Source organism: Lepidochelys kempii, chromosome 2 (assembly GCF_965140265.1).
Source record: "Lepidochelys kempii isolate rLepKem1 chromosome 2, rLepKem1.hap2, whole genome shotgun sequence".
In the NCBI taxonomy this organism is placed as follows: Eukaryota; Metazoa; Chordata; order Testudines; family Cheloniidae; genus Lepidochelys; species Lepidochelys kempii.
In genome coordinates, this window is record NC_133257.1 from 163259537 (window position 1) to 163279505 (window position 19969).

At 43.8% G+C, this 19969-nt stretch overlaps 1 protein-coding gene across 6 annotated transcripts in view; it reads right to left on the reverse strand.

Moving 5' to 3' along the window:
• The window catches only part of FHOD3 (formin homology 2 domain containing 3), a 625903-nt gene that overhangs the window by 225177 nt on the left and 380757 nt on the right, over positions 1–19969 (reverse strand). For all 6 annotated transcript variants that reach the window (XM_073332694.1, XM_073332693.1, XM_073332692.1 and 3 more), the window contains exon 6: positions 15283–15377. In XM_073332694.1, the coding sequence (XP_073188795.1) occupies positions 15283–15377 (95 nt within the window). The remainder of the gene's footprint in view (positions 1–15282; positions 15378–19969) is intronic.

Below are 19969 nucleotides of genomic sequence, written 5' to 3' on the forward strand. Positions count from 1 at the left end.
ATCAGGGTCCTGGCCAGAGGAAGGAGAAATATCCTCATAGCCTGCATCGGCTACAGAGATTCTCAGAGCTTGTTTACACAGTGCAACAATGCACACTATGGAGGTGTGATTTCTAAAGCACATGAATATGTTGTGCATTAATTGGTGTGAGTACACCCTGCTGGTGAGCACTAACAGTTCCCTAATGCACTTACTTTAGTTTGCATCAGCAGTATCTATACAGTCCAATTAATGCACAACATGTTAGTGTGCTTTAGAAATCACACCCTGGAAGTCAAGCATCAGAGGGGTAGCCGTGTTAGTCTGGATCTGTAAAAGCGGTAAAGAGTCCTGTGGCACCTTATAGACTAACAGACGTATTGGAGCATAAGCTTTCGTGGGTGAATATCTACTTCGTCGGATGTGTGCACACCCTGGAAGTGTGTATTACCCCACCATGTAGACAAGCCCTCAGCTGTTGCAGGCTTCAGAGCAGCTCATTAGCAACCTGGGGGGGAGCATGAGTGCATGAAGTAACTTAGAGCAGCTCTCAGATGAAGTGAGCTGTAGCTCACGAAAGCTTATGCTCAAATAAATTGGTTAGTCTCTAAGGTGCCACGAGTCCTCCTTTTCTTTTTGCGAATTTATTTTGAATACCTTGCCAGGCCCTGCAGCAGTCCAGAATCCAGCAGGCATGAAACTACCTGAGATGCCTTCCCTCTGAGCTACAAATTCTGTGCTGTGGCACACTATAATTTTTCACGCTTCAACTTTGGCCTTTCCACCTGGCAGGCCTGCTTAACTCCCCCATTATGTAGTAGCAGGAGCAACATACACTTCTGCTGAGGGCAGCAGCAGGACCCTACTGAACAGTTCACAGGCACATACAGTGCTACGGATACATACCAACTGCTGGACATACACTCCACAAACAGAGGAGAAGGAAACAAATACATTCATAACTAAACAATAAACAAGTATTTAATCAGGGCTTTAATTTCCGTTTGTATGTAACATATAAGATAGATTTTATGTTTTCTGCCCCATTACAATTAAACTTTATTAAATATGGTTATAATGTATTGAGTGCTGTATTGTATATAGAGGATATGAGGCCAGACAGATTCTGATCTTACTCTGTTATACATTCTGAGTAACTCGATTAGAGTCAAACAAATTTCTTTGTGTTATTGTCATGTAAACATTACCACAATCTGCCCCATGGTCCCTTCCCCAAAGGGCACACAATCTAAAATGAAATGAGTGCATGTCTATGATTAGATACAAATATTAAGAAGCATAGAGAAGAAAATCTACTGTTTTGACATCTGCCAACCTTGTTTGCCTTATTTGTCTCCTTCACACACATCAGTAATTTTAGCCACATTAGCAAATAAGGATAAAGCACATTATCACCTGATGATCCTGTAAATGACAGTTCACATGTAGTGCACTGTGCGTGTTCCTTTGATGACCACTAATTAGGCAGGCTTGAGTATATATTTCACTCACTCATAGAATATGTGCAATTCAACTCGTAGATGGTATTAACTCAGGACTGGCCATACACAACTGTACATTTACTGGGCCGTAAGAAATATTTAACCACGAAAGCACTTGAGATGCAAGGATGTCTCATTTTTAAGAACACCCTGAGAAAGCTCCACTGTAAGAACTCCAGTGGAAATTTATTTTATTACTTTCTTGGGCTTTCATGCATAGGTGACGATTCCATGAGTGCTCTGGGGATGGAGCACCCATGGCAAAAAAAATAGTGGGTGCTCAGCACCCACTGGCAGCCCCACCGATCAGTGCCTCCCCTTCCCCCCAGTGCCTCCCATCCCACCAGTGGCCCCACTGATTGGCTCCTCTCCCTCCCTCGCAGAGCTTCCCGCCTGCCACGATCAGATGTTCTGCTGGGGAGGAAGGGGAGGAGGCGCTAGGGGGAAGGGGAGGAGCGGGGGCAGGAAGTGGGCAGGATGAGGTAGGGCAGGGTGGGGGTTTGGAATTAGGAATGGAATGGGGGAAGGGTCTGGGGTAGAGTGGGGGTCAAGCACCCGCAGGGCTCTGAGTAAGTCAGCGCCTATGCTTGCATGCCTTTTGAAAGAGAATTAATTTTTAGTCCTAATCCTATCCTTACATATTCTTTTCTCCAAACCTTTGCTCCATTAATATGAACCTATTTACAATATATATTCATAAATCGGTTTCTGTGTATGTTTGTATAGGTGTCTATGAGGACCTCTTCAAGAAAGGGAAAAAGGACAAGTTGTACTGTCAGTACATTTCAAGGCTATGATACAAGTCAGCATAATAAGGTGTAGAACTAAATCCTGAGATCCCTATTCACTTCCTTGATTGATGCCAGTGAAAAATGGCCTGAGTAGGAACTGAGTGATAAGCGAGTAAGGACACTGAGATGTGGCTCACCAGCAAAATCAACAGCCATTTCCTGCGAGGTAGTTCATAGGCAAACAGCCCCAAGGATATATAGCAGCTGTTGGATATACCAGGCAGAAACAAAGGAGTAGAAACCAAACTGCCACCTTAGTGACAAGAAGGTTGTGTGGAACATGGAAATTCCATTTAATGAAGATTTCAATATTTGGCTTTGTTTCAAACTGGAATGAAACCCAAAAATTCAAAGTTTCCCATGAAAGAAAATTACCCGAAAAATTTGTTTTGAATCAATTTTTAAATTTTTTTTCCTTTTACACTAATTAAAGCAATTCAAAACAAAAGTAATTTCAAATAAAAAAATTAAAACATTTTATTCTGAAAATGTTGAAATGGTCCATTTATGTCAAACCTACTTTTGTGGGTTTTTCCCCTCCAAAATGAAATGTTGGCAAAATCAACATGATTTCATGCTGTGTTTCAATTTTGGCATAAAATGGTTCTGTCCAAATTTTTCCAACCAGCTCCAGTGACAAGTTACTATGCTAGCACTTGTGTTAAGTCATCAAACAATAATTTTAAGAATTAATCTTTACACATTTTCTGGGAAGTACCTAGGAAAGTATTATTAGATTCTTTTACACAATGGATCAGCTATAGCACAGAGAAATTAAGGTCCCAGTTCAGCAAAACCTTGAGCACATGCTTAAGTCAATCTGTGTTCAGCAAAGCAGTTAAGCATGTGTTTAACTTTAGTCAGAAGCAGGGCAAGGAACAGAACTCCAAAGACTTGACTGTTTGACCTCTTCTCTAACCACTAATCCTACATGGCCTCCCATATTTTAGAACTAGAGCCCAAATGATCACTGCTTAGGGCACTTTCCAAAGCCCATTGAGTCCATTAACTTTAATAGACTTTGGATTTGGTCCCTAATGAGAAGTGAGATATATTTACATTATGTTCATGTGAGCTTCTATTCAAAAGTCAGTAACACAGTTCTCAGAATCTCTATGTGGCCCAAGATCTTTCTGGTACTTTGTAGATGCAGTGCCCCTTCAGAATATAAAACAATTCTGCATTTTAACAAATGTGAAGCAAAAGATTCATACAAGGCTGAGGGAAGGCCAGAGAGCTAAGATTCAACATTGTCCTTACAATACTGGACTCAGACAGACGCAAACTGGAAAAACAAATTAAAACAATATGTGAGATATAAATCTTTACTCAATCTTCCTAGACCTAGCATTCCACTTGGTCTTCCGAGGTTACCCAGATCACTTTAAAAATGGACTACTTTCCACTGAAAACAATGCCAAAAATGGTTTTCAGGTCTGCTGGGGGGAATTATAGCAGCCTGGATCATCAAATAGAAAAAAAAAATTACTCTCATCAGTGGCACTCAGAAAGGAAAGGAAAAAATGAAAGTGCAGTACAGTTTTGGGAACACAATGCTCTTTTATGCATAAATTCTAAGGACAGTGGTAGAGATTTGTGGGTTTGCAGAGCAACCCAAACTTTATAAGAGATTTTTAAAAAAAGATCAAAGGCTTAATCCCAGTGGTCTGTGAACACACCAAGGGTAGAGTATCTGAATCAAACTAGTGCTCCACCATTAGAAGTTTTATTCAGAAATGTAGCTACAGTAGGTATCCCGCCTGTGGGCAATGATCTCTAACCCTGGATCCTTTACTTCAATAATTTAGAGTAAATGTATACAACATACAGATATATATGTAAGTTTATATGTACATTTATTTATTTCAAAAGATAAAAAAAATCATTGCAAGTACTTAAAGTTAGTTCAGTACATATCCCAAACCTTAAAATAAATGAATATCAAGCTAAGGGAAATGTCTCCAACAATCCACAGGTATCACACAGACACTGTCAGTGATACACTACAGGGACACCACTTCCACCTCCAACATACACTCCAGATCCCTTCACAGCCAACCTGCATGTAACTTGAACTATGATGCAAAACCTTAAACTCTTACCTCAGCAACAAGAGATAGAGACTGCAGAAATATGGGGACAGGGGTACAGTGTGATTTCGCAGAGGTTTGCCACAATATTTATACAGGTTGGAATTAAGGTTTTGCATTATAGCACAAGGAGAGATATGGCAGGACCACTTAAATGTTAATTACTAGGCTTTTTAATTTTATTTTGAAGTTGCAGAATTATTGTAAACAACCGTTGTTACCTGCCTCTGGAAATTTCCACTCCATGCATCTGACGAAGTGGGTGTTCACCCACGAAAGCTTTTGCTCCAATACGTCTGTTAGTCTATAAGGTGCCACAAGATTCTTTGCCGCCTTTGTAAACAAAATAATTTTGGTGCTACAGTGCTAATTGTAGTCTACTGAAACACACAGGCCCGTGGCAGGGCTTTGAAGTGTGAGTGTGGTCGCTCTCCCAGCGCTCCGCGAGAGGATTAGCTTAGAGTGCTGGGAGCGTGGCTTCTAGCGCTGGGGCACTGTTTACACTGGTGCTTTACAGCGCTGTAACTTGCTGCGCTCGGGGGGCGGGGTGTTTTTTCATACTCCTGAGCGAGAAAGTTGCAGTGCTGTAAAGTGCCAGTGTAGCCATAGCCTTTCGCTACTAACTCTGGTCTAACATTGTTTTTTGGATGATTTTTAATGACTGCCAGATGTTTAAATCTGGTTAGCGTCAGCTTTTCTTTAACCCTGATAAAAATAATGGGCCCCATCCTCGGCCCTGCTACAACCCCTTCCCATCATGCCAGAAGTGCACAGGCACTAGCCCGGGGTGGCCAACCTGAGCCTGAGAAGGAGCCAGAATTTACCAATGAACATTGCCAAAGAGCCGCAGTAATAGGTCAGGTTTCAGAGTAACAGCCGTGTTAGTCTGTATTCGCAAAAAGAAAAGGAGTACTTGTGGCACCTTAGAGACTAACCAGTTTATTTGAGCATAAGCTTTCGTGAGCTACAGCTCACTTCATCGGATGCCGATGAATCTGATGAAGTGAGCTGTAGCTCACAAAAGCTTATGCTCAAATAAATTGGTTAGTCTCTAAGGTGCCACAAGTAATAGGTCAGCAGCCCCCCATCCACTACCCCACTCCAACCCCCAGCACCTCCCGCCCACCTGTAGCCCCACCAGTCAGCACCTCCCCTTCCTTCCCCACGCCTCCCACCCGCCACAATCAGCTGTTTTGCAGTGCGCAGCAGGCTCTGGTGGGGAGGGGGAGGAGCGGGGGCATGGCAGGCTCGGGAGGGGGCAGGGGCCTCGTGGGAAGGGGTGGAGTAGTGGCAGGACCTGGGGAAGAGCAGGGGGTTCAGCAGCGAGCACCTGACAGCACATTGGAAAGTTAGCATCTGTAGCTCCAGCCTCGGAGTCAGCGCCTATGCAAGGAGCCGCATATTAATCTCTGAAGTGCCATATTATCCTCCTGAGCCACCTGATATAGAGGGTGGTGCAGAGCCAGGTGGTGCAGAGCCAGAGTAGTGGCTCTATACCATTCTCCTCATAAGCGCTGGCACAGAGGATGTGACCAAGGGAAAAAGGGAAAGTCTGGAACGTTGCTGTACTCTGGTGATCCCCAGCTGCCAGAACAGCCCCTCGTAGTATGGCTACACAGCGGCTGGGACCAAGCCTCCCAGTCCAGGTAGACTGACTCACACTGGCTCCACTCAAGCTAGCACGCTAACAAATAGCACTCATCACTTATTCTTTCAGAGAAAATCAACTGAACACTCTGCACTTCAGTATGTGGTGGGTCTTTTGGACAAGGCCTTAAAAATGAAGGTGCTGTATACTCTGCATACATGTTGAAAATGTCATGGCACTTTTCACAAGAACGGGGTTTTGTCCCATTGTCTGCTAAGAACTCATCCTCTCCACCAGTGTCACTCATCACGCTGTGTGCTAGCGAACTGCTGTTCTCCGCTCTGCAGGAAGCTTCGTTTCAGTGACAATAGCATATGTACTTAGTTTCGGAGGTACTTCGGAGATGAAAGTTATTATATACATGTTAAAATGGCGGTGGTATTATGGTTATTAAAGCTCCATCTTAATGTGTGTACTCCAAGCCTAGCTCACTGGAAAAAGTATGCCACTTCTGTGGTTGACTTTGAAAGACTTGAAAAACTTTTTAAATTAGGATAGGTTTTCAACTATGAAGGAAGACTAACAAATTCTGATGGAGTGTTTGTAGTTTTACAGAACTGCTTCTCCGGTTACTGAAATGTACATGAGGTTGGGTATTTGCAAACTGCATCACTAAAAGATACAAGCTATACAGGGAAGTGCATTATCTATCATCTAGGGCAGTGGCTCTCAACCTGTGGTCTGCAGACTATGTCTAAGGGTCAGAGGGGTAGCCGGGTTAGTCTGGATCTGTAAAAGCGGCAAAGAGTCCTGTGGCACCTTATAGACTAACAGATGTATTGGAGCATAAGCTTTCGTGGGTGAATACCCACTTTGTCGGATGCATGTAGTGGAAATTTCCAGAGGCAGGTATAAATATTCAAGCAAGAATCAGGCTAGGGATAACGAGGTTAGTTCAATCAGGGAGGATGAGGCCCTCTTCTAGCAGTTGAGGTGTGAACACCAAGAGAGGAGAAACTGCTTTTGTAGTTGGCTAGCCATTCACAGTCTTTTTTAATCCTGAGCTGATGGTGTCAAATTTGCAAATAAACTGAAGCTCAGCACTTTCTCTGTGAAGTCTGGTCCTGAAATTTTTTTGCTGCAGGATGGCTACCTTTAAATCTGCTGTTGTGTGTCCAGGGAGATTGAAGTGTTCTCCTACAGGTTTTTGTATATTGACATTCCTAATCTCTGATTTGTGTCCTTTTATCCTTTTACATGGAGATTGTCCAGTTTGGCTGATGTACATAGCAGAGGGGCACTGCTGGCACATGAAAGCGTAGATTATATTGGTGGACGTGCAGGTGAATGAACCGGTGATGGTGTGGCTGATCTGGTTAGGTCCTGTGATGGTGTCGCTGGTGTAGATATGTGGGCAGAGTTGGCATCGAGGTTTGTTGCATGGATTGGTTCCTGAGTTAGAGTTACTATGGTGTGGTGTGTAGTTGCTGGTGAGAATATGCTTCAGGTTGGCGGGCTGTCTGTGGGCGAGGACTGGCCTGCCTCCCAAGGCCTGTGAAAGTGAGGGATCGTTGTCCAGGATGGGTTGTAGATCACTGATGATGCGTTGGAGAGGTTTTAGCTGAGGACTGTATGTGATGGCCAGTGGAGTTCTGCTGGTGTCTTTCTTGGGCTTGTCTTGCAGCAGGAGGATTCTGGGTAGACGTCTGGCTCTGTTGATCTGTTTCCTTGTTTCCTCGTGTGGGTATCGTAGTTTTGAGAATGTTTGGTGAAGATCTTGTAGGTGTTGGTCTCTGTCTGAGGGGTTGGAGCAAATGCGGTTGTACCCCAGCGCTTGGCTGTAGACAATGGATTATGTGGTGAGATAAATAGCAGATTTAAAGGTAGCCATCCTGCAGCAAAAAAACTTCAAGACCAGACTTCAAAGAGAAACTGCTGAGCTTCAGTTCATTTGCAAATTTGACACCATCAGCTCAGGATTAAACAAAGACTGTGAATGGCTAGTCAGCTACAAGAGCAGTTTCTCCTCCGTTGGTGTTCCCACCTCAACTGCTAGAAGAGGGCCTCATCCTCCCTGATTGAACTAACCTCGTTATCCCTAGCCTGATTCTTGCTTGCATATTTATACCTGCCTCTGGAAATTCCCACTACATGCATCCGACAAAGTGGGTATTCACCCACGAAAGCTTATGCTCCAATACGTCTGTTAGTCTATAACGTGCCACAGGACTCTTTTGCTGCTATGTCTAAGGGGTCCATGAAAGACTTAGACGGAAAACTGATTGAACAGAATTCAACTATATACACAGACAATAGGTTTCCAAAGGGGCCCACACCTCCATTTGAAAATTTTTAGGAGTCTGTGATTGAAAAAAGGTTCAGACCCACTGTTCTAGGGTGCATGCAGTTTTGTAGCCATGTTGGTCCCAGGATATTAGAGAGACAAGAAGAGCTCTCTGTAAGCTTGATAGCTTGTCTCTCTCACCAACAGAAGTTGGTCCAATAAAATATATTATTGAGGGTACAGTGATGCAATGTGTCACACATCACTACGGTGTGAAACAACTAGGTAGAATGACACATAATGCCACTTCATTAACTTGCTATTGTTTGCAGTCAGTGACATCCAAGGGAAATGGTTTCGCATAACAAAAGCAATCAGTTCTTCCTGGACAACATGAGTGAAATTGCTTCAAAAATGGATTAAATTAAACTACAATATCCCTTTAAAGCTTTCTTTTTTTTTTAAATTTAGAATAATTATTTGTAGCTTTGTGATTTGCTAGCCTTGTTTTAACATTGCAACTTGTCCTGAGTGAAGCCCGCTCTATAGAAATGTCTATTGGAGGCAAAAAACCTTCCAGCCTTCACACATACCCTTGCTGGTATGTACAAGCAGGACTTTTCCTTTAATTTCTACACAGAGGGAGATATTTCCCCCAAAGATACATGGAGGGTATTGGAGTGCTGTCATGGATCTGAGAATTACCAGAAAATTTAACCAACAATGATGGAGATTTTAAAAAATCTATTGAAAATCTATGAGAGTTTGGTGCCTACTTGTTCTTCACGCTTTGAAAATCTTCTCCCTTGTTACTTAACTTGGCTCTCTAGTTAGATTCCAAATTTATTCTTGTACATAGGCTGGTGGTGGTGAGATTTGTAAGAATGATGTGAGAAAGATGAGATGATGAAATTGACAGAAAAAGTTGGAACCGCTAGTTATCCACTCCAAAATCTTAGGTTTCAGTTTTAGCCTTCCTTTTCCCCTAGTCCCACCAAACCCCTCATCCCTTTTATCTGGGAGCCAAAAGAGCTTTAAAAAGATTTTTTAAAATAGACATATATGATGGCTATTTTTATCTCTGTTTTTAATCCCTTAATCACCTTAAAAAGTTAGGATAGCTGAAACTTTTATTGATATCTACACACCTGTCTAAAGAGCTCGAGAAGCACTATGGCTTAATTCAGCAAAGCTTTTACATATGCACGTAAGTCCAACCCTCGCCTAAAAAGCATGGTTAACTTTAGGTATGTACTTAAGTTCCATTAAGCCCAATAGAACTTAACCATTTATCTACAGTTAAACTCATGGTCAAGTGCTTTGCTAAATACGGGGGGTGGGAGGGTGGGACCGCTGAATCAAGGCCTATGTAAGTGTTATGATTTTAGTGATATATTTTAATACTTTGAGCAATGCCATGCTATTCCATCCCTTAAAAGGAATATGGAAGAAGTACATTGCTAACCTCAAATTTTGCACTGATCATCAACAAGAAGTGCTATCCTAGCACCCAGTTCTCCCACTCTTACTCATATGATTTGCGTCTAACACTAACCTTCCCTCCACCTTTACGATTTCTCACTACTGATGCCATTGGTGCAGCTCAACTAGTGGAAACAATGGTAGGAGTCCTAGTGCAAACTCTCTGCTGGAATTTTAACAATTGTGTCCTCTAACTCTGTTCACAGCAGGTCTAGGCAATGCAGTGATGAAAATGCCGGTGGCTGATGGTGACCCATCTATGCCAGTGTCCAGTTCTGTTGCTATCAGAGATGGAAGTGCAATAGTATGAGCAATGGTAGGGAATATAACAGGAAAAAAATACCTAATATAGACAAGTCCATTAGGTAAGGAGCCAGAACTGGAGACTGAATGAGCAGGATTTAACAAATAATTATAAAAAATCAAAAATATTATGGAATTTGTCAGAAAAGATTTTCAATGAAAATTACTCAACCATCTCTACTAATTAGCTTATTGAGCCTCTACAAAGCTTTTAGGTAAAGGCAAGAAACAACATGTCCCAGTCACTGCTAATGTACTCCACTAAATGATATGTTGTTTATCTTCCGTTTCCTTCCACAAGGAATTGTTTCAATATTTACACTGAAGCTTTAGCAACTTTACCTTCCTTTTATGCTCAACAACGTTAAAACAATTTTCCCTTTGTTGCAGAAAAAGAAGTAGTTTAGCTGGACTGTAAATTAGACTGTAGGTATGTTGCAAATTCCACAGATTCGTTTTTCATGGAGAGCCAAATCCACACTTAAGTGCATAAAGCAGCGGTCACACCACACATTCTGCTAGTAGCCTTGTCATACCTTCGATTAACTTTTGGCACACAGACAGGGACTTAGATCTCTTCCAAGACAGTTAAATAATAATGAAAGAATAACTTTGATGCTACCTGAAACCAAACTATTCAAAACACATTGCCTGCATTCCCTAGGCGCAGGCACTGAGCCAAGATATGGATATAATCATTTCGGCTGACGATGGGGGAGAAGAGGAGCTTAAAGACTGGAGTGTTGTAGTGCTTTGGTAAAGACAATCAACATACCTCATTTCAGATCTGTAAAGTAACACTAAGATGTCCCCCACATCGTGGTAGAATGAGAGGATTAGCATACTCAATGTCTTAACATTTCTTTTTCTTGCACAGCTTTTTTCTTGTATATGTTTCATAGGAAACTAGAATCCGTATCCCCCAAACCATCTCTACATCTCTATTGCATCCTCTCTCTGGCAGGGGCGAGTATTTGATGTTCCAAGAAAACAAGCTGCCTGGTTATGCACCGAGGCAACTGTGGAATGATCTACGTGTGTGTGTGTATGGGGGGGGGGGGGATTCCTTCCTGATCTTCCACCCAACAAGATGCTCATGACACTTGAGATTAGTTACCCTCATCATTATCTTACTTTTCATATCTACCAATATTATTAGTCATCCAAAGATGATCCAGCATTTATAGTAACCCAGCCCCAGTTTTTGACTCAATCTCTTGCAGCAATGAATTCTGTGCATTGGGGGGATTGGTTAAAGGGGCCTCTGGGACTCAGGACTGCTAGGCTCTTCTTTAGGTTGCACAAATATCCGTACGGAAATAAGGAAAGAAAGCCCTTTCTCTATGGCCCCATCATCTCCAGAGACAGGGCCGGCTCCAGGCACCAGCGTTCCAAGCAGGTGCTTGGGGCGGCAGTTAGAAAGGGGCAGCAGTGTTTCCGTGGCGGTGGCAATTCGGCGGCAGCTCCTCTGTTCCGCCGGCCGCGGCAGCAATTCAGCAGCAGCTTCTCCCTTTTGCTGTCCGTGGCGGCAGTTTTTTTCACTGCTTGGGGCGGCAAAAACTGTAGAGCCAGCCCTGTCCAGAGAATTTCTCACCATTGCTAACACTAGTTCAGCTTCACCAGGTGTTAGCAATTTTGGGGACCCCTAGTGTAGAGAGGTTACTGACACCATTCCAAGCATTGTGGCAGTTAGTCTTGTTCTGAGCCGGTCTAAATAACAGGGGCAGGAGTAGCCTGTGTGGCTCTTACACATTACCCTCTGCTTTAGGGGGCAGTAATAGATTTTGTGGCTCATCTCACATTCCTTTTAGGTCCTGCCTATTCTTCACCCACTCCTTGAACTCCCATATTGGGAGTTTCTACAGTGTAAGGCTCTGCACTGTAGACTTGATCTACCTCTCATTACAGTTAATGGGAATCTTTCCACTGACTTTAACAGGAGCTGGATAAGGGCCTATGCAAGCAGCGATATCCGTAAGCAGCCCCTCCACCTGTTCCTCCCTCCCCCTGCAGAAGAACTGCACGGGCTCCAGGTCAGGCAGAGACAGAATTTGACCCATTATGCATCTTTTGTTATGAGACTAAAGTGATCATGCTCTCCACTGGTGGCTGTTCACAGCCAGGCTGTGCAAACACGAAAAGCTACAGCAAAGGGCTCATCCTCATATGAGTAGGGCCCTACCAAATTCACGGTCCATTTTGGTCAATTTCACGGTCCTAGGATTTTAAAAATTGTAAATTTCATTATTTCAGGTATTTAAATCTGAAATTTCACAGTGTTGAATTTGTCGGGGTCCTGACCCAAAAAGGAGTTTCATAGATTCATAGATATTTAGGTCAGAAGGGACCATTATGATCATCTAGTCTGACCTCCTGCACAATGCAGGCCACAGAATTTCACCCACCACTCCTAAAAAAGACCTCACACCTATATCTGTGCTATTGAAGTCCTCAAATTGTAGTTTGAAGACCTCAAGGAGCAGAGAATCCTCCAGCAAGTGACCCGTGCCCCATGCTACAGAGGAAGGCGAAAAACCTCCAGGGCCTTCCAATCTGCCCTGGAGGAAAATTCCTTCCCGACCCCAAATATGGCGATCAGCTAAACCCTGAGCATATGGGCAAGATTCATCAGCCAGATACTACAGAAAATTCTTTCCCGGGTAACTTGGATCTTACCCCATCTAAAAACCCATCACAGGCCATTGGGCCTATTTACCATGAATATTTAATTACCAAAACCATGTTATCCCATCATACCATCTCCTCCATAAACTTATCGAGTTTAATCTTAAAGCAAGATAGATCTTTTGCCCCCACTACTTCCCTCGGAAGGCTATTCCAAAACTTCACTCCTCTGATGGTTAGAAACCTTCGTCTAATTTCTAATCTAAATTTCCTAGTGGCCAGTTTATATCCATTTGTTCTTGTGTCCACATTGGTATTGAGTTTAAATAATTCCTCTCCCTCTCTGGTATTTATCCCTCTGATATATTTATAGAGAGCAATCATATCTCCCCTCAACCTTCTTTTAGTTAGGCTAAACAAGCCAAGCTCCCTGAGTCTCCTTTCATAAGACAAGTTTTCCATTCCTCGGATCATCCTAGTAGCCCTTCTCTGTACCTGTTCCAGTTTGAATTCATCCTTCTTAAACATGGGAGACCAGAACTGCACACAGTATTCCAGGTGAGGTCTCACCAGTGCCTTATATAACGGTACTAAAACCTCCTTATCCCTACTGGAAATACCTCTCCTGATGCATCCCAAGACGACATTAGCTTTTTTCACAGCCATATCACATTGGCAGCTCATAGTCAACCTATGATCAACCAATACTCCAAGGTCCTTTTCCTCCTCCGTTACTTCTAGTTGATGCGTCCCTAGCTTATAACTAAAATTCTTGTTATTAATCCCTAAATGCATGACCTTACACTTCTCACTATTAAATTTCATCCTATTAAAGAGTTGTGGGGGGTCGCAAGGTTATTGTAGGGGGGTTGCGGTACTGCTACCCATAATTCTGCGCTGCTGCTGGTGGCGGCGCTGCCTTCAGAGCTGGGCAGCTGGAGAGCGGCGGCTGCTACCACAAGCAGTGCAGAAGTAAGGGTGGCATGGTATGGTGTTGCCAACCTTACTTCTGCGCTGGTGCTGGCAGGGCGCTGCCTTCAGAGGTGGGCACCCATCCAACAGCAGCCGCTTTCCGGCCACCCAGCTCTGAAGACAGCAGCGCAGAGGAAAGAGTAGCAATACCGCAACCCCCCCTAAAATAACCTTGTGACCTCCCTGCAATTCCCTTTTGGGTCAGGGCCCCCAATTTGAGAAACACTGGTCTCCCTCGTGAAAGCTGTCTAGTATAGGGTAAAAGCACACAAAAGACCTGATTTCAGGGAGGGATACCAGATTTCACAGTCCGTGATGTGTATTTCATGGCTGTGAATTTGGTAAGACCGTACATATGAGGAGAGATATTTCCACATACCACCCTGGCAAGCTCAACATTATGCCAGAAAAAAAATGTTCTCCTCGTGGTCAAATTTACTGGTTGCACAAATGGAAGCAATGCAAGGACATACTGTCCTTTGAAAAAATATGGTATTTACCAATATCAGGAAATATCAGGAAAGAAATAACAGTCCAGTCTACATTGGAACTCTAAACAGATATTTACTTAGTATTTTAGACCCTAATCCAAATCCACTGAAGTCAAAGGAAAGACTCCGATTCACTTCAATGGATCTTGGATCAGGTCCTGAAACAGCTTACCAATTAAATGCCCTTGCAATAATCATGTTTTTTGATTGCCCCTCCGTGCATGTAGGCACTATGTAAAATATGGGCCTGATCTAACTCCAAGTTTAGATGAGGGTAGAAGTCCTATGGACTTGACTGACAGCAATATTAGGTAGGTGGCAGAATTAGCCTGAGTTGCAGAATTCTTGCTTCACGTGTGCGTGGTAGCAGATTGATGCCTGTATTCTCCAAACTGCTCCAGTTTGGGCTGTAGATGCTTTCACTTAGAAATTAAATTAGGAGTGGATTAAATTAGGAGTCTTTAAATAGGAGTCTTTAAATTAGGAGTGGATGTATTTATAAAGGATTGTTCTAATTTAACCACAAATTATTTGGCTGGGCACAGGAATTACTGGGTGAAAACTATGGCTTGGATTATGCAGGAGATCAGTCTATATGATCAGAATTGTTCCTCTGACCTTAATATTTACAAGTTTATGAAAATTGAGCGCTCTAACAGGATACTGAACAATGGACTGAAATATACACAACGAATACTGTATATTTTACCAAAGGACAGGATAATCTCAGTCTAAATTAAAATATAAGAACCAACACCATTATTATAACAAATGCTATTGCTATAACTGATCGAACTATATTTAGGAAAGAGCTAAGATGTCAGGCTCCAGAGTCTGCTGATAAGTTATTTTGCTTTACGAATGCTGCCAACTCTAAATTCTGTGCATAATTCTATTGTATCCTTCTAGTCTTAGTTTACAAAACTATATGAGTTGATCCCAAGCAATCAATACTTAAATTTCTCTCTGGAATTCCAACCCTTCTCCACACACACACACACACACACACACACACACACACACACACACACACACACACACACACACACACACACACACACACACACACACACACACACACACACACACCTCAGCAACAATTCATGCACACAAAATAAAAAAAAAAGTAAAGAACACTTAAGATGTACAAAACAAGTAACTGGAGAACTTCTTACCTTTGACCCAATGAGAGTGTACAGCCATTGGATGGTTTCATTATGATTTATTACTCCATTCATGCCATCTACATACAGCATAATCTGGCCCAAAGCTAAAGCAAAGAAAAAGACAAAGAAAGTACAATCAGACCTGGTGAATATTTATTAAAATCCTGATATTGACTATCATTACTATTTAAATAGGTTCACATTGACAAAAACTTTATTGACAAAAGACACAAGGCTAGATACTGTTCTAGATTACACTGGTGTTAATTTGAAGTAACTTCATTTGGAGTCACTGCAGTTTTGTACTAATGTTACTGAGGGCAGATTATAGTCATCAGCCCTTGCCTGAATGATTCTGTGCTGTATTGGCCCAGTCTTGGAAACACTTGCTACCCAGCATAGTGCTTACTACCATGAACAGTTCCATTATTTTCAATGGGCTATGCTTTGCTACTGTGAGCCAATGGGTCTATTCATGTTTGGAAGTACTATGTAGTATATTGAATGTTTTAGATTTGGAATCTATCTATGTGAATTAAAATAATCTTTGATTAGGCTAGCCATTCTGTTTGCCAAATTTCAGCAATTCACAATTCCAGCGTGGTAGTTAATGCAAGTTAGTATAGCAGAATGTTGCCATTTCACAAAGACATCCTTGTGAATCATTGAATTGTGAGTGTTAGCAAGGAAACAAAAAACAGCAAGGAGAAAAAATCACAAAATACGATTTATGATAACGTTTCATATAGTGCTTGTAAAATACGATACTATACTTTGCAAAACCCATGAGGTATTGCTAACATGAAACTTTGCTACAGCACATAGCTATTAATTCTTTGCTGAGTGATAAGGAAAAACAGAGATTTTTCATATAGATTATCAACTGCTGGGATTAGTGAAGAGTGGATTAACAAAAATCAAAGCTTTCTTCTCCAAATCTTTTACTTTATAATAGGAGATTCATGCACACTTGAGCCGAAAAGGAATATGTTAAAGTAGCACCTTCAACACAATCTGTAGTAAGAATAACTCAATAGTATTAAAGATGACCCAATAGTTATTACTGGAGAATTTTTGCAATGAAGAAATATAAAAAAATAGAGCAGAGAAAATAATAATTATACTGTGCATCTTCCAAAAGCTTTTCAAGGATTGGCTAGTTTCACTATATGTTCTGTACTGGACCCCATCAGCAGAACCTGTCTCTGGTGGTTGGGTGGGGAATGATCCGTAACCCACCTCAAAAGTGGGTGTCATTGTCTAGCGGCTGTCCATCAGGTGAATCATCCATTTGGTGCAGCCAGCTTCGTTGACACAGAGAGAGGCAATGCTTACATCCTTTGCCAGGAAGCATGAATCTGGCCTATTAACTAATTAATCATCATAACTGAGGTAGGTAAAAATGTATACTTATACCCTTTTCTCAAAGGGGCGAACTGATGCAGAGAAGCAAGTGCCAAAAGCCACACAACATGTCAGTGGCAAAAATGGATTTGAGCTCAGATTCCTAATTACCTATCCTACATTCTCTAGACCGCAGTGCCACTTACAAGAATAGCAGGAATCATCACATGTTCACATCCTTTGGTAGTAGTTTGTTTCTTTTATGATATGTCTGTATGATTTTTCCAACCTGAGACCACTGTTCACACAACTGTACTGGATAGGCAGTGCGCATGCCATGACTCTTGATAAGGAGGCTTATTATGCCAAATACGATCATTTCTCTGTTACTTAGAGAGACAAGGCAAGGCCAGATTGCTATAGAAAAGTAGTGGGAGATAGATATATTAGCTCCAGGCTAAACAAATCCCTGGTACCAGGTTAAGTGAAATGGAAGCTGCTCCAGGTCAATTAAGACACCTGGGGCCAATTAAGAACTTTCCAGAAGGCAGGGAGAAGGCTAGGTTGATTGGGACACCTGAAGCCAATCAGGGGCTGGCGGAAACTAGTTAAAAGCCTCCCAGTCAGTCAGGTGGGTGGGCATGTCAGGAGCTGTGGAAGGAAGTTGCGCTGTTGGAGAGGCTGAGTAGTACACACCATATCAGGCACAAGGAAGGAGGCCCTGAGGTAAGGGTGAAGTGGAGCTTGAAGAAGTGAGGGCTGCTGTGGGGGAAGCAGCCCAGGGAATTGTACATGTCATTTTTCTAAAAGGTCAGCTACCATAGCTGATACTATTAGGGTCCCTGGGCTGGAGCCAGGAGTAGAGGGTGGGCCTGGGCTCCCCCTGCACCTTTGCCCCCTGATTAATCACTGAGACTGGGAGACAACAGAGACTGTGCAAGGAAGGATAACTTCTCCTCACCTCCCTTGCTGGCTTATGATGAAAATGGCTCAGTAGACTGTGACCTTTGTCTCTATAGAGAGAAGGGTTACGTGGAGGGTCACAGTGAGCCTCTGAGGCTAGTGAAATCCGCCAGGAAACGCAGGACCCACGGAGGCAAGGACAGAGCTTTGTCACAACTGGTGTCAGGAGTGGGACTTCGTTCACAGCATGGCGGAAGAAAGAGGTTTAAAAAAAGTGCACTGGGGTTTTGGATTTTTTTTTTTTTGGTTTTTGTTTGTTTGCTTTGTACCACAATGGAAGAGGTGGTAAGAGCTCTTGTACAAACCATGGCAGCCCAGCAGGAGGCCACCCGGGTTCAGGCAATGGCACAACAGGAGTCTATGCGGCTACAGCAGGAAAGCAATCAATTATTGATGAGCCAGGTGACCCAAGATCGTGCCCTCTTGAGAGAGGTGGTGGACCAGCTGAAGATCCTCACCACCCAGGCCCAGGGGTCTGACGGGACGCGAACCCTGAGGGCCACTGGTTGTCTGCCAAAGATGACATCAGGAGATGACATAGAGGCATATCTCCTCTCATTCGATAGCACTGCTCAGTGTGAGGCGTGGCCCCAGGAGCAGAGGACCAGCATTATTGCCCCTTTTTTGTGTGGAGAGGCCCAGAAGGCTTACTTTGACTTGCTTGCCACGGATGCCACTGACTATACCCATCTGAAGGCAGAGATCCTAGCACGATCAGGCGTAACAGCAGCAGTAAGTACCCAGAGGTTCCATGAGTGGAAATACCAGGAGAACAAACCCCCGAGGTTCCAGCTATTCGACCTCATACACCTCGCACGGAAGTGGTTACAGCCTGAGGTGTGCAGGCCGGAGGAGATTTTGGAGACCCTGGTCATCGACCATTACATGCGGGGACTGCCACCAGATCTCTGCAAATGGGTAGGCCAGAACGATCCGTCCATATACGAGATGATCACACTGGTAGAAAGACGGTGACAGCTAGGGAACTGACCCAACTACCCAAGGAAGGCCCCTTTCGAAGCAAGCACCTGACCCCAACCCTGGAAGGTTGGGCAACCAAACCCCTGGGGAGTCCTAGGTGGAAGAAGGGGGGGGGCGAAAACCAGAAGGAACGGATTAGCCTGAGTGAGGGGAACCCCGGGGCTAAACCCCTTACCCCCAGGATAGGGGAGTGATTAAAAGCAATTATAGATGTTATGCATGTGGGGAGAGGGGACACATAGCAGCACAGTGTCCCAGCACCGAGGAGCCTATGCAATGTAACTTGGGGGATTGGGAGGTCCCATGCTCCTTATCCACCTCACGGGGGTCGCATTAGCCCTACATAATTATACCAGGCCAGTGAGGATAAATGGAGCAGAGACTACAGCGCTTGTGGACTCTGGGAGTGCTATCACCCTCATATTGGGTAAGCTGGTAAAAAATAGTCAGCGGCTACAAGCCAAATGTGCGTGCATGGAGTCGTGAGCCATTACCCCACCATCCCAGTGGAGATAGAGGTTCAGGGAAACCCCATTGAGGTGATCGTGAGCATAGTTCCTAAACTTCCATATCCTGTAGTCATTGGGAGGGACTATCCAGGGTTTGATAATTTACTCCCCCCTGGAGAGGCTGGAGGGAGGTGGGGACCCTGAGGACAGCGACTCATCACCGGGGGAATGTCAACCCCCAATATTCGCTGAGATTTCTCAGGATCTATTCTCAGCCCCCCCAAAAGACCCGGAAGACAAAAAAAAAAAAAGCAAGGAAGGCTGTGAAGGCCTTGGGAACCCGGATCCTGACCCAGGGCCAGAAGACCTCCCTAGTAGGCAGATGGACGCAAGCAGCCAACAGAGGAACTTCCACCAGAGAAGGTGAGCCAGAAGCTGCCCCCAACCATGACGGCGGCAAGCCGTTGAAAGAAGCAGAAGCTGACCCCTGGGAGCGTGGGCAGGTTAGTCCCGGGAGAGAGACTTTTGGGCAGGACCAGGAGGAGGACCCCCGATATGATAATGCCAGGAAAGAGGTGGCCGAGATCGATGGGATACCCGTGGATGGGAAGGTCTTGGGTCCCGGACCGTACTTTATAGTGAAGAAAGATCTCCTGTACTGCATGGTGCAAATGCAGGAGCAAGAGATACAACAACTTCTGGTGCCACGAAAACATCAAAAAGCCATATTGAGTCTCGCCCACAGTCACCTGTTTGGAGGACACCTAGGGGTAGAGAAAACCCAGGCACGGATCCTGCGGAGGTTCTTCTGGCCAGGAGTACATGAAGATGTCCGGCGATACTGCACCTCTTGTCTGGAGTGTCAGTTACATAGCCCTCGCCTGCACTTGTGGGCTCCTTTGATACCTCTTCCAATAATAGAGGTTCCTTTCGAACGGATAGCCATGGATCTGGTAGGG